At 45.6% G+C, this 13538-nt stretch overlaps 1 protein-coding gene across 37 annotated transcripts in view; it reads right to left on the bottom strand.

The window, feature by feature from the left end:
- Nucleotides 1-13538, bottom strand: part of LOC143018069 (MAP/microtubule affinity-regulating kinase 3-like) — a 500962-nt gene that overhangs the window by 180388 nt on the left and 307036 nt on the right. For 29 of the 37 annotated variants that reach the window (XR_012965728.1, XM_076173146.1, XM_076173149.1 and 26 more), the window contains one exon: nucleotides 12064-12078. The exons of the other annotated variants lie outside the window; for them this stretch is intronic. Coding sequence is in view for 28 of the 29 variants with exons in the window: in XM_076173146.1 (XP_076029261.1) it covers nucleotides 12064-12078 (15 nt within the window). In the remaining variant the exon portion in view is untranslated. The remainder of the gene's footprint in view (nucleotides 1-12063; nucleotides 12079-13538) is intronic. 37 annotated transcript variants of the gene reach the window in all.

Genomic DNA, 13538 nt, shown 5'->3' with positions numbered 1-13538 from the left:
GAAGAGAGAATGAATGAAATAACGGAGTGGAGGAAATGAAATTTGAAGGAAGGTTGAAAGCTATTGCAGAGATCTGGAAGGGAAGGCGAACACATGTGAAAAGAGGAAGAAAACCAGGAATATGGCGGGTTGGGAAGACAAGGAGAGTTAGGGAACGAGGCAATGGGCAAAAGAAACGAGTGAAATGCGGAGGAGGAGGAGGAGGAGGAAAGGAAGAGGAATAGTCAAGAGTACAATCAAAGGAGGGCGGAGAGAAGAGGAGCAAGAGAAAAAGTAGAAAGAGTATGACAAAAAAAGGGGGAGTGGAAAAGAGGTGGGGGTGGGAAGGGGGAGGGAAGAGGAAAGGAGAAAAAATGGGAGAAGATGAGAAAAGAAGAGTACAAAATAGGAGAGGAGGAGGGGGATGAGGAGTAGAGAATAAGAAGAGAAAAAGAAGGGGAAAGGAGAAGAAAAGGGGGAAGAAGAGGAAGAGGAGAAGGAAAAGCGGGAGAGAAAAGGAGGGGGAATGAAAGTGTGGTGGCGGGACGAAGACGAGCAGGCAGGCAGGCAGGCAGGCAGGCAGACGGGAACTGAAGGGACGAGCAGACAAAACAGGCGGACGAGATGAAGGATGAACAGATGAGGATCGGGTGGTGGAGTGGGTGGACGGAGTGGGGGGTGTCACCTAGGCATAGGGGGAAATGCGAGGGAGGGCAGTAAGGGTCATGGCAAGAACGTAGGAATATGCTGGGAGGCGACTGTGGGGGAAGGGTGAAGAGGGGAGATGTACGTGTGAAGGGAGGGGAAGAAACATCAGGAGGAAGAGGATACGGTGAAATGAAAATGGGCACGGATTTCAAGTCATGAGGTCCCGTGGTCTGAAGGTCACGGCGACTCTTCAGAGCAGTTCCAACAACCCTGCCGCATCCTTCCCCGGTCAGTTCGTCCCTCCCACGAAGGGAGCAAAGGCTAGACAAGCTTAGGTAAGGTTATATTAGGTTATGGTCCCTTTACATGACATGTTTGTCCCTTGCTCATCTTCGTAGTAAATCGATGTGGAAGGGTTACATGGTCGATTTAACTCCATCACAAGGACAGGCATCCTTTACTGACGTTCTTCTGGCTGATGTTTAAAGATTTCGTTGAGCTCAAGGGGGCAGAGCAGAAGGAGGAGGAGGAGGAGGAAGACCTGGGGCGAAATGTCACGCATTAGCTAGAATAAAATCTGTAGCAAGCGTCACAGTGCATATGGGGTAAAACGGAAGCAGGTTCCAAAGATAGAGACTGCTAGAGTGGGGGGGGGGGAGGAGAAAGAGAAACATGAAGGATGAACAGGGAGAGAAGGAAGAGGGGGAAGGGGAGGAATTGGAGGAGAGGAGTAGAAGGGAGGAGTTGGCAACACACACAGGGTCATGGTAGGGAGGAATGGGGGAGATGGTAAGGTGGATAAAGTGTTCGAGGGATGTAATGACATTGGAGAAGTTGGAGTAACTGCTGCCAGATTCCCTGGGATGATGGTCTAGCCCTCAACCCTTCCTGACATTGGCGTCGTCTTACATCTCCATTCTAGCCGCCGCCGCCGCCGCTGCCAAATTATTTTATTAACCTGAGGTGGGATGATGAGAACTTCTAATACCTCCGAGGGATCATATTCACTCATAAAAAATCGTAGGCTAATGACTTCGATTGTGAGCGAGTCCGAACAGGTGATGACTGGTATCAAAAGGGCTGGGAGCGACCGACGCGACGCGGCGCAGCGAGGCATAGTTCCTGCAGGGGCTCTTCTCCGAAAAGGTTGATGCCCTGCCGGACAGCCAACTAGGTCGAGCTGAACTCGGGAGTGGCCAGCCGCGGAACACGACTCCACCGGTGAAGCATAAGGCTGGCTGGAGCCAAGAAAAGAGACGAGACTGTTGTTGTATACGAGGGGTCATGGATATAAAATTTCGAGCTTTAACATTTATACAAAGTTAAAGATTCTCTCTGGCCAAAGGGCATATAAATTAGCTGCATTAGTCACACTAAAGTAACTACGACCTCAAATACAGTAACGAGACCTGTGACATCGCAAAACTCTGAATGATGACCTGATCTTTCGATCTTGGTCTTACGCAGAGGAACACATGTGGCGTACAGAACTCGAGAAACCAACAATCATTACAGCCGTAAAAATAATTATATAATTAATTCTTTATTCATTTATTTCAAGGGCCGCGCAGACATAGGAAGGCATTCTCTGAAGGAAAAAGAAAATGAAGAAAGACAATCGTGACTCCCATCAGCTCGAAAGGGGACGCCGTTAACTTGAGCTCTTGACATGGCCACCTCGTTACGTCGACGAGCAATTCCAAATCTGAATCAAAGCTCACCTTCACCGAGAGAAAGAGGAGGAGGAAGAGGAGATGGGGGTAGTGGTGGTGGCTGAGGTGGAATACAGGAGGAAGAAGTGCAGGAAGAGGAAGGAAGAAGAGGTGATGGGGAAGGAGGATCCAGGAAGAGGAAGGAAGAAAAGGAGGAAGAAGAGGAGATGGGGAGGAGGGTGGAGAAAGAAAGAGTGAGAAGACAGAGGAGACAATACTTTTGCTTCTGCGCTACACTTCCTGGTTTGGCCTCCAAGTTGCCGTCCACAAGTCCCCACGCACTTTAAAAGTCCTCCCACGATCGAACCGTCTCGTACTTCAGTCCGGCCTTCGAAGCACGCCAACCTCAGGGCCCGGGCCGGCCATGCACAGAGCGGGGCTCGCTTTCTATGTCCTACTATGGAGTCCAACACCCGTCTATTACTACTGGCCATCCAGCCAAGACACATGGGTGCCCTTGAGCCCGCGAAGACGCAGACAGGCGAAGCACCACACACCGGCTCGGTCCTATGGGCGCCGTGTGGGACAAACGAGGTGACAAACATGGAAGTACTAAAGGAGATAAACATTCCCCTTCCCGGAGACTCAGACACATAAGAGGCAGTGGCTCCCGACCAACACAACCATTGTGTTCGATGTGCGTTTTCCCACCAATAATAACAAGAGTACAAGAATTCAATACATACTGCAAACAGAACAATACACTGTTCTCAGTAAACAATCAGTACAATGGGCTGGTCTTTCACATCTATTCTGGTCATCGTCGAGCGATTTTATTCAGTTCAGGACTATGCTCTTCACTTCCCGGGCGATTCAACCTCAATTGACCAGTACAGAGGAGATAAGGCCAGACACATTCATTCAGCTTAGGTTTAAAGAACCCCGCAATCAACACAGCCTTACTTACATAGCCGTATGAAACGAACAAGTAGATAATAACCTAGGTTAATTTTTCCAGTGTGTGTGTGTGTGTGTATTTACCTAGTTGTATTTCACGGGAAGGAGAGCTACGCTCGTTGGGGTCCCGTCTCCATATCTCATTTTATCTAAACTATTTTTAAATTCATGTATTGTTCTTGCACACACTATTTTTTCATCCAACTTGTTCCAACTGTCTATTACTCTGTGAGGAAAGCTGTTCTTTTTCAGATCTTTTCTATAGCTGTCCTTCTTGATTTTCCTTCCGTGTCCTCTTGTGTTTCCATCATCCCATTTTATCAGATTCTCTCTATCAATAACTTCTATGCCTTTCATGATTCTGTAAATAGCTATCAAATCTCCTCTCTCTCTTCTTTGCTCTAATGTCTGTAGTTCAAGTTTTGCTAGTCTCTCTTCATATGATAGTTTTGAGAGTTTTGGTGCCAATTTTGTAAGTGCTCTTTGTATTCTTTCAAGTTTTTTTATACATTTTTTTGTACTTGGTGACCATACTGTGTGTGTGTGTGTGTGTGTGTGTGTGTGTGTGAGAGAGAGAGAGAGAGAGAGAGAGAGATTCTACTAAAACGCTATAGTCCCAAGTACCTTCCTGTAATATATCTCTGCCCCAACCTCATCCCAAACCGTCCAGCATAGCATAACCCACTGGGTCCTGGTCTCGACGCTCTGATCCTTTGCTTCAGTATCCAAAAAGTCCTCCTCATCTTCACCGATCGTTACATCCAGCTCTACCTTCCCTTCACTCCATCAGATGCCCAAGGATGAAATCTCTCTCTCTCTTTCTCTCTAACTAATTTGAGAGCATTTTACGGTCTATTGAGCCGCACCTCATTCCAAAAATCATCTTTTCCAAGCGCCACAATTTTTCTTATTCTTCTTCATTAGGAACCCCCTTTAATGTGCCGGACACCACAATAGAGAGAATAACAGTTTTATATTTATAATTTGTAATTCCCGGCGAGAGGCCCTCTCCCTAGCAACGCGGGTAATGAGAGACTCGCTTCACAAAGGACTTTTTCCATCCATCCATATTCTTACTTTCTTCTTTAATCTCGTTTCTTTATCGTCTTCCAAACGATCCGAGAAGCGTCGTTGTAATCAAGAGCCGCGCCTTTCCAAATACCTCCCGTGTTGAGCTATAAAATTATTCTTACTTCTAAATTCTATTGGGAATTTTATATATACATATATATATACACACAAATATACACACACACATACTATATATATATATATATATATATATATATATATATTATATATATATATATATATAAGCTGGGTTGATGTACGCGTTTAGCCAAAATAAATAATGTCAAGTAACATCAATGTACAGAAGGGACAGAGTGAAGGGGATGGGAGGGGGTCAGGAATTCTCACGTCAACATTGATACCATCAACTCGTTTCCAAGCCCGCCTTCACACTACACGATTTTATTCATCACAAATGACACCTGCAACTTACTGGACGAAGGCAAGCACCACAAATAGTGAACAGATAGATAGATAGAGATGATATCGTCGCATGGTTCAAGTCCGAATACATGTAGATTAACTAGTCAATCATGGATTCCCGGGTAAGTCCCTCACTTCTTCTAACCCTTTCATAATGTGACAGGAACATATTCTACAGAATATAACACACACACGGTTAACATCGCGGACTGTTGTTATGCAGTACCGACATCGCGCCCCACTCAAGAGCTTGAAACAAGATCTAAGAATATAAGGTCTAACCACTTCCGACCGAATTTCGAGGGAGTTGGCGCAGCGGGCCCGTGAACGTCACCTGGCTGTTCAAAGTGGGGTTAGCGGGTCCTATAGCTGTCAGTTGAAGCTGGTCCGTCGTTCGAAAATGACGTCGCCTTCGCTCGCACAGCTCCACGCAATTAGTTATATTCTGACAAATATTATATAAATATATATAAAATATTATAGTTCCTGTCTATATATATGAATATATAATATATATGATATATGATATATGATATATAATATATATATATATATAAAATATTATAGTTCCTGTCTTCCTTGGCGTTTCACAGTTTTCTTCAGTGTATCACAAAGAGAAAATGGACTCAGCCAAATGACGTCAGAAGCTGCGCAGAAGAATGTAAACGGTCTGACCTGTATATTTAGACCTTGGCTTGAAACTTCCACTAAACTGCAAGCGCCCGTGTGTGTGTGTGTGTGTGTGTATGTGTGTGTGTGTGCGTGTGTGTGGCCACACCATTACCTACAGTTCGAAACTACGTAAGTTCTGGGTTTTGAATCGAGAGTTACAGCTGCCGATCACCTCACCACGTGATCCAAGACCATGGGGGGAATCACGTATATACACCGTTTATACACAACACCTATTCATATGCAGACATTCCCGTATACACCTACAAAGAACGGTCCCGATCCATACAAGTCCTAAAGTCCATTATTTATTCACGGACAGGATAATGGTACATTATCCTTCCCACCTTTTCTTTTTGAAGTAAATTTCTCACTGCGGGGACATGGCAGCTCATCAGGCACCTTTCACTGCTACAGACTTTTATATTTGTTCTGGCTGCCGTTGGGCGATTCTATAGTCTTGAGGAATACTTCTCCGCAGCAAAAGGATTAATTTCCCACAGCTCAGATGAGAGAAAGTGTGAGTGTGAGTGTGAGTGTGAGTGTGTGTGTGTGCGTGTGTGCCACAACCACACGGAAGGGCCGGTCCGTCCCGACCGCGTATAATCATCACAGGAGTGGGGAAGAAGAAGAGGAGGAGGAGGAGGAGGAGGACAGTATAATCAAATTACAACATAATCGAATTACGCTGTTACTCTTGATGGACTTGGATTACGTAGTTAAAATGTGACCGCAGGTTCATATCAAACGTGATTAAAGTGCGGCGCCACAAGGCACATTTTCAGCAAGGAGAGAATCATGTTACGAGCATTTACTTCGACTTCTTCCGGAATCGTCCAAACATTTTCGAGAATTTTTACGTAACGATATACAAAGATCGCCCTCTTCCCGTCTCTCTGTGTTATTCCCGACACTGATCTCTCCATTACTCTCTGCGCACTCATATCTTCCTCTCCCACATTTGTCACACAATTCCTGCAAACTTCTGTCATGTCTCTGCACCGTCCCGCTTAGTTTTGAGATTTATTATTCACATCAAGGGGAGTTTGACGAAATTAACGCCAGATCATCGGAGGTCCAATCACTCAGACAGATAGACAGACAGACAGAGATAGAGAGAGTTCACTCCAGCAGGTGCTTATGGCTGATGCCCCCACCTCCGTCCTTCACGCTTCACACAGCCAGGGTAAAGGACAATCACTGGGCAAACTAATCATACATAAACCAGCCAGTTATCTGCAGTCCACAAAGGCCTCGCCCAACCTCTTCGACGCGTCGTGCGTATGCATGAATAATTTCCGTGACTTCATCCCTCAGACTTTTTCGCCCCTCTTTAATCCACGTGGCGCCGCGCGATCAATTTGCATCGATAATCCGTAATGGAGCGAGAAAGGCAGATTTTATCATATTCCGATGCTCGACACCTCCTCCCCCATTTACACCAACAACTTGTTCCAAAATCGAAGCGAAAGAGGGGAGAAGAAAAGGGAGAGGGAAAGGGAATGGTAAAATGTAAAATCACTGAATGGGTGAGGAGACTGGTACGGTACAGTAAGGGGAACTGACAAAGTACAGGAAAGGGCAACTGCAATGAGCAGAGAAAGGGGGGGGGCGAGTCAGAGGAGTGACAGAAGGGAGGGAGGGAGGGTTGGGGCAGGGCGAACAGTAGAGAAAACGGAAAGGGAGGGAAGGGGAGGAGGGAGAAAATGGGAAGGAAGGAAGCAAGGAAAGGAAGAACGAATGAAGAAGGTAAAGTATGTTGACAAGAGGACGTGGTGGTAGTGATGATCGGATGATTGGAGAGGATAGGGGAGCGAACGAGGGAAAAGGAAGAGGAGAAAGATTGACTAAACTATGTAAAGGAAAGTGATAGTAGGGAGTGGGGGACTAGTGTTGATTGGAGAGAAAAGATTTGGAGGAGGGAGAATGACGTCAAGAAGACCAATGGGAAAGAAGATGCATCAATCTAAGCCGCAGTGTTAACTGTAAACTCTTTTCTCTTTTTATGAAAAAAAAAACACCCCATAGCCAATACAATTCCTCATATTACAAATTAGACATTATTCTCATTTCAGAGACAGCAGGTTTGCTCATTGAACATCTAGAAGTAGTTTCAAGATGAATACAAATAAAGCCAAATAAATTATTAACTCGAACCTCTAAGTAAATAAATTACAATTATGCAGTTTATCTGAATATTCACATCGGTCAAATGCTAAAACATGATGAAATTAAATATTAAGACTATAACTATTTTCTCCATGTCTGAGAGAGTTGAAAGTATCATCCCAGCTATGATCTACACATCTGAAACTTTGGGAAACTGACGAAGGCGATGGAGACGCAGTTCAAGAGTGCACACCGAGGAGAATGGAGAGACTACTGCCGGGAATAACACTGGAAGAGAGGAAGAGGTTGCTCAAGGAGCAGGCTCGAGTGAATGCTATTGTGATGGCGATAAAGGGACGGAAATGGGATTGGACAGGAAAGGTAGACAGAAGGGACGACGGTAAATGGGAGGAGGAGGAGGAGGAGGAGGAGGAGGGAGAAGTGTGTTACTATTGACCGGACACCGTTAGATGGGCCAAGTGTATTTTGCATGAGTAACGTGGCAGTTGTTGGCGCCGTCGTGTGTGCATTTATTTAACCGTAGTATACAGGAAAGGGACAACGCTCGTCGTGTGTGTGTGTGTGTGTGTGTGTGTGTGAGAGAGAGAGAGAGAGAGAGAGAGAGAGAGAGAGAGAGAGAGAGAGAGAGAGAGAGAGGCAAAGAGAGAAGAGAGAGAGGCAAAGAGAGAAGAGAGAGAGGGGGGTTTTCAAAGTAACATTTACTCATCAAGATTCTGGTTTCCCCACCAGAAATACTTCACTGAATCTAGTTCCTGAACGTCACGGTATCGTCATCATTCTCCGTGAAATTAAGATAAAATATTACCACGCTCTATTCAGTCACGCATTCTCCCTCCCTCCCTCCCAGACCTGCACAAACTTAATATAAAACGACACGGGCTCAAGGATGTGGCCACCACGCAGCTCTCTGACCGTGAAAGAGACAATGATCGAAAACAGAGAGAGAGAGAGAGAGAGAGAGAGAGAGAGAGAGAGAGAGAGAGAGAGAGAGAGAGAGAGAGAGAGAGAGAGAGGGAGAGAGAGGGAGAGAGAGAAAGAAAGCGTTTGTATGTGTGTTTTTTGCTCACGGTTTTCAATCTGGTTCATTTGCAGTTTGCAAGTAACTGAGAAACACTACAGATTGAATGTTAGGTGGCATTCTTCATTGTATTTTGCATACGGCAAAGTCTGGAAATAAGATGCCAGCTTTCTGCACAAGTGAAAATAAGCAAATAAACAAATAAATAAATAATCCAAGAACACACAAGACCCGTTTTAACTTATAAAACAAAAAATAAATAGAAAAAAATAATAAACTAAAAAAAAAAAAAAAAAAAAAAAAAAAAAAAAAAAAAAAAAAAAAAAAAAAAAAAAAAAAAAAAAAAAAAAAAAAAAAACAGAAGAAGAAAGCGAGACATGTCGTTCTTGTGGCCTTGTAGTCTCCCACCACCCCAGGCCAACCTCCAACCCCCCCACCCACCCACTGCACCCTTCTTCATACACCTTCCTACCGGAAACATCAGTAAGAGACTTCCCAAACACCGCAATCGCTCTCAAACAATTCCCTCAATTTAGCGACCGCAGCTCCCGCCTCCTCCTCTACTCCTGCATCGCGCCACGTTAGGCACAGTTGCCTACACTTATAAGTGCTACAGGGGCTCACGCTTTCTCGGGATGTAGGTATACGACGAGTATCGACACATTTCTATGACCAGAGGAAAGTGTACCGTAGATAATTGACGGGAATTAATTAGGCTTATAAGTGATGGCAACTGTACCCCAAAGTTCGCGGGATTCGCAACTCGACAATCTCCACTGGCCCGCCTATTATTCCCTTCTACAACCCCTAAATACCACACACACACACACACACACACACCACCCTAAAACATTAAGGAATTTAAACAATGTAATTATCAATTGTTTTGTAAGTGGGGTAACAGGCTTCATATGACACGATACGTAAATTCGGTAAAAAAAAAAAAAAAAAAAAAAAAGAAGAAGAAGAAAAGTAGAAGTAGTAGTAGTAGTTTAGGAACTTCAATCTATGCAAAGTCACAATCAGGCAGGAAGCCCGAAGTAGAACACCCCCCACCTCCACACCGGCCCCCTGTGGACGAATGGACGGATAGCTGGATGATTCGAGCGGCAACGAAGCATTCTCTGCAAATTGGTCTCCCAACATCATAATTACTTCAGATATCTTTCGTGTAACTTGAGTATGTCTTGCGAAAGTTCGAGTGAATGAGAGAAAGAGAGAGAGAGAGAGAGAGAGAGAGAGAGAGAGAGAGAGAGAGAGAGAGAGAGAGAGAGAGAGAGAGAGAGACATAGGGAGGTGGATAAAGGTAAACAGACATGCAGGTGGTGGAGAGCCTACTCCAGGAGGCGCGTAGCTGCGGCCGAAGCCGTCATCTTTGCCTTATGCATTAAGAGGACTGTTGGGGACGGAAAGAGTCACTGCTGGGAATCGGAGAGAAGTGCGGGATTCGAACCCACATTTCTGCGAATGCGAGACCAGCACGGTTCCGATTACGCCACATGTGCACGCATACAATACGAAATCTTGTTGTGACATCCAGCAACTGTAGCAGCTGCACTCAAGTGACCATGCAGCTGTCAGTTCAACAGTTTATTGTTATTGGTCAGGAAAAAAAACTGCATACACACACATATCAATTCATATCTTACACTAAATGATATATAGAGAACATGCATGTTAGTACAAAAGGCGTTATACATACAAAATTCACCTAACAGCTAACTAGACACAAAATACGAATCTGTGGCAAATCAAACTTCTCGGTATTTCCAAGGGGTCGTGGCAATAATCCCAATGAAATCATAAAACAAATATTCGAATTGGGGCAACTCCATACCCGTCTGTTAGGTTTAAGGATTCCGGACCTCCCCCTCCCTCCCTCCTCGCCGTGACCAGGTCCCCAATGAGTCGCCCGACCGTCCCTCAGCCGAATAAAAGTCACTTTCACTCCATCACAAACTATTCTGTGCAATAACAGTGAATACGTTAACTTTGTGTATAGGTATTACGTGTGTGTGAGTGTGTGTGTGTTTGTGCGCGCGCTTGCCCAACAACCCCTTAAACCCAGCCAAACTGTCTACCCCCCGCCTCCCCTCCCCTCTTGAGACCCTGGAAGGCCTTAATCTGCCACACAATCGAAATCCTGTTCCAAGTTTCCTCCCGAGACGAGATTGGATGCAGGGGGAGGAGCGCCCCTACCAACCTCCCACCAGGTGGGATTAGGGGTCATCAGATGTTAAGGAGTGCGTAGGCGGGAAACTAAGAAGACGAAAGAGGGGAAGGATGAGGAAGCGAAGAAGAGGAGGGAGACAGGAAGAGTATCAGGTGACGGAAAAGACCAGCAGCGCATTGTAACTGGTTTGTCAGGATGGGAAAGGAAATGTGTGTATGTAGAAACGAAACCCACTTGATGAAAGTGGACCTTACACTCACTGTGGGGTGGGGGCAAGATTCTATGGGCATTATACGCACTTAACTACCAAGTGGGGTGGGGATGGGGGGGTCTCACGGAGATGAACGAAATAGGCTGGCGGCACAAATACATAAAACATAATTTAAAAATATTGTCACTCAGTGCGGGAATGGGTTAAACGACACTGGCTCTATCTTACTAAATCACATAAGAAATCTGACAGTGTCAAGAAAACATCTAACTATCAAGCCACATAACAACCCTCACAGAGCAAATATAAAAATTGGCAATTAAAGTTGGTTTTCCTAGCTCCTTACGTACGTGTGGCACCCACTCTTATATCCCAGCTATCGCTAGGCTATTTCATTCAACAACTCGTGACCTCTCGGTGATTAATCACTGTAACTGTAGAAGCAAAGGGGACTGAAGCTAAAACGTGTGTTCTTGGCTAGCAGCTAAGCTCGTTAATTAAGCCAGAGACGAGGGGGAGAAGGGGATTTGACCAAATGCAACGACGGCCCACGAAGTCTGCAAGGTACTAATTAGACAAGCACTTTATGTGCTGTCAGTGATCTGCCAGACGGGCGTAAAGTACAACGGGCATACAGTAAACGCGTCTTGAAAGGGAGACGGACAAAGAGGGGGGGTAGGAGGAGGTGGTGTTAACGAGATAGGTACCGTAGCAGAATAATTTTATATAATTAGATTATCTAGGTCAGCGATCCAATTTGAGAGAGGTCGAGGTGGAGCCGGGGTGTAAAATGAGAAGGAAAAGACTTCTGGATATGTGATCGGGGAAGGCGAGGGGGAGCAGGATCCTGCACTAGCGTTCCCACGCGAATGGGGCCAGGCACGGGTATCGGGGCCAAACAGGAACTTCGTCCGATGACTTCGGAGAAATCGTACTGACCATCGGTAGCTCCAGTGAGCCGTGTCACATGGAAGTCACGGACATGAAGAACCTTGTGACAAGGATGCGGATAAAGAGTGTACTGAAGACCAACAGTAGCATATCATTTCTTATAACTAATGTTAGGATTGTAGAGCCATATTAATTCAAGGAGGGAAGGAAAATAAACAATACAAGTCCTTTACACTACCTTAGCACTGGTTTGCTAGAAGAGGAAATAAAAGTGATATAGATTAGATAAAATACTTCATATTCTTTCAACATATAAATGTAAAACAACGACTGTCGTGGGAGGATATTGCTGAGAAAGACCAAAAAAAGGGGACCAAAATACATACAAGTATTAATTTGTGAGTGTGGATACGTGTGAGTGAGTGAGTGAGTGAGTGAGTGAGTGAGTGTGTGTGTGTGTGTGTAGGGAGGTATGGGTAGAACGGGGTCTCCGTGCATATTATATATATCATACATTAATACATACAAGTGGAGAGAGAAAGATAGAGAGAGAGAGGGAGAGAGAGAGGGAGAGAGATAGGGGAGAAAGAAAGAGAGAGAGAGGGAGAGAGATAGGGGAGAAAGAAAGAGAGAGAGAGAGAGATAGAGAGAGAGGGAGAGAAAGAGAGAGGGAGAGAAAGAGAGAGGGAGAGGGGGAGAGAGGGAGGGGGGGAGAGAGGGAGGGGGGAAGAGAGAGAGAGAGAGAGAGAGAGAGAGAGAGAGAGAGAGAGAGAGAGAGAGAGAGAGAGAGAGAGAGAGAGAGAGAGAGAGAGAGAGCATTACACAAAAACACAAAAATATGTACAATAAATAAAATTATCTTACAAATACTAAACACCTTAGTTCTAGACATTTGAAGGCTTATTACAATAACACTGGGTGTTTGGGGGAGGGAAGGTGAGTGATGAGGCTGGGAGTGAGTGAGTGAGTGAGTGAGTGAGGGGTTAAAAGCAATATGTGCACATCTGCTTGAAGGAGCCAAGACTCGTGGGACCAGGATACGCATCATTGGGGCAGGATAGCACGTGTCGTGGCGCGACCTCGGGGCTACAAGCTTTCAGCTCAAGACATGCCGTGGCGATTGGCAGTTATTGAAGGCAGAAGAGGTACAAAGTACAGGTCAGTGATGTCACTCCCTAGGTCGCCTAATTTCTCAAAGGTTCTTGTTTCTCCTACACTAAAATAATTTTTGTATATTCCTATTTCACTAATGCCAGCGTCAATAATGTTTCTTCAACTGGGAATTTAAATCCTTTACGTAAATAATACATCCACGAGATTTGACTGGCCGAAGGTGTTCCTTCCACTGGGAAACGGGGCGACCGGGTGAGTGGAGCAAACTCACCGCAGTGCTCTTTTACAACGAGAACGAGAGCTGCTGGAAGGCCCCTGACGACAGACGGCGGAGAGCACGACGAGCTCGAGAGATGGAGAGACCGAGCCAAGGGAGGGAACCGGAGGACCTGGCCGAGGCGGCAGCGGCGGCGGCGGCTGATTAGCTGGTGGGCTGGATGGGGTGGGCGCGCAGTGGTCAATGTGGTGCATCCCCGCGGCCAAGGTTTCACTCCAAAAGCTTCTCGCTGTCCGCCAACCTGACTGTCCCATTGGTCCAAATAAGGCCCAGGACACGTCTGCTGTAGTATTCTGCTCAAGGCGGCCCCAGACCACGCTGTC

This window comes from Oratosquilla oratoria, chromosome 34, assembly GCF_046742065.1.
Source record: "Oratosquilla oratoria isolate Oo_2021 chromosome 34, ASM4674206v1, whole genome shotgun sequence".
Classification (NCBI taxonomy): Eukaryota; Metazoa; Arthropoda; class Malacostraca; order Stomatopoda; family Squillidae; genus Oratosquilla; species Oratosquilla oratoria.
The sequence above is the reverse complement of the archived record's forward strand: the minus strand, read 5'-3'. Positions and strand labels throughout refer to the sequence as shown.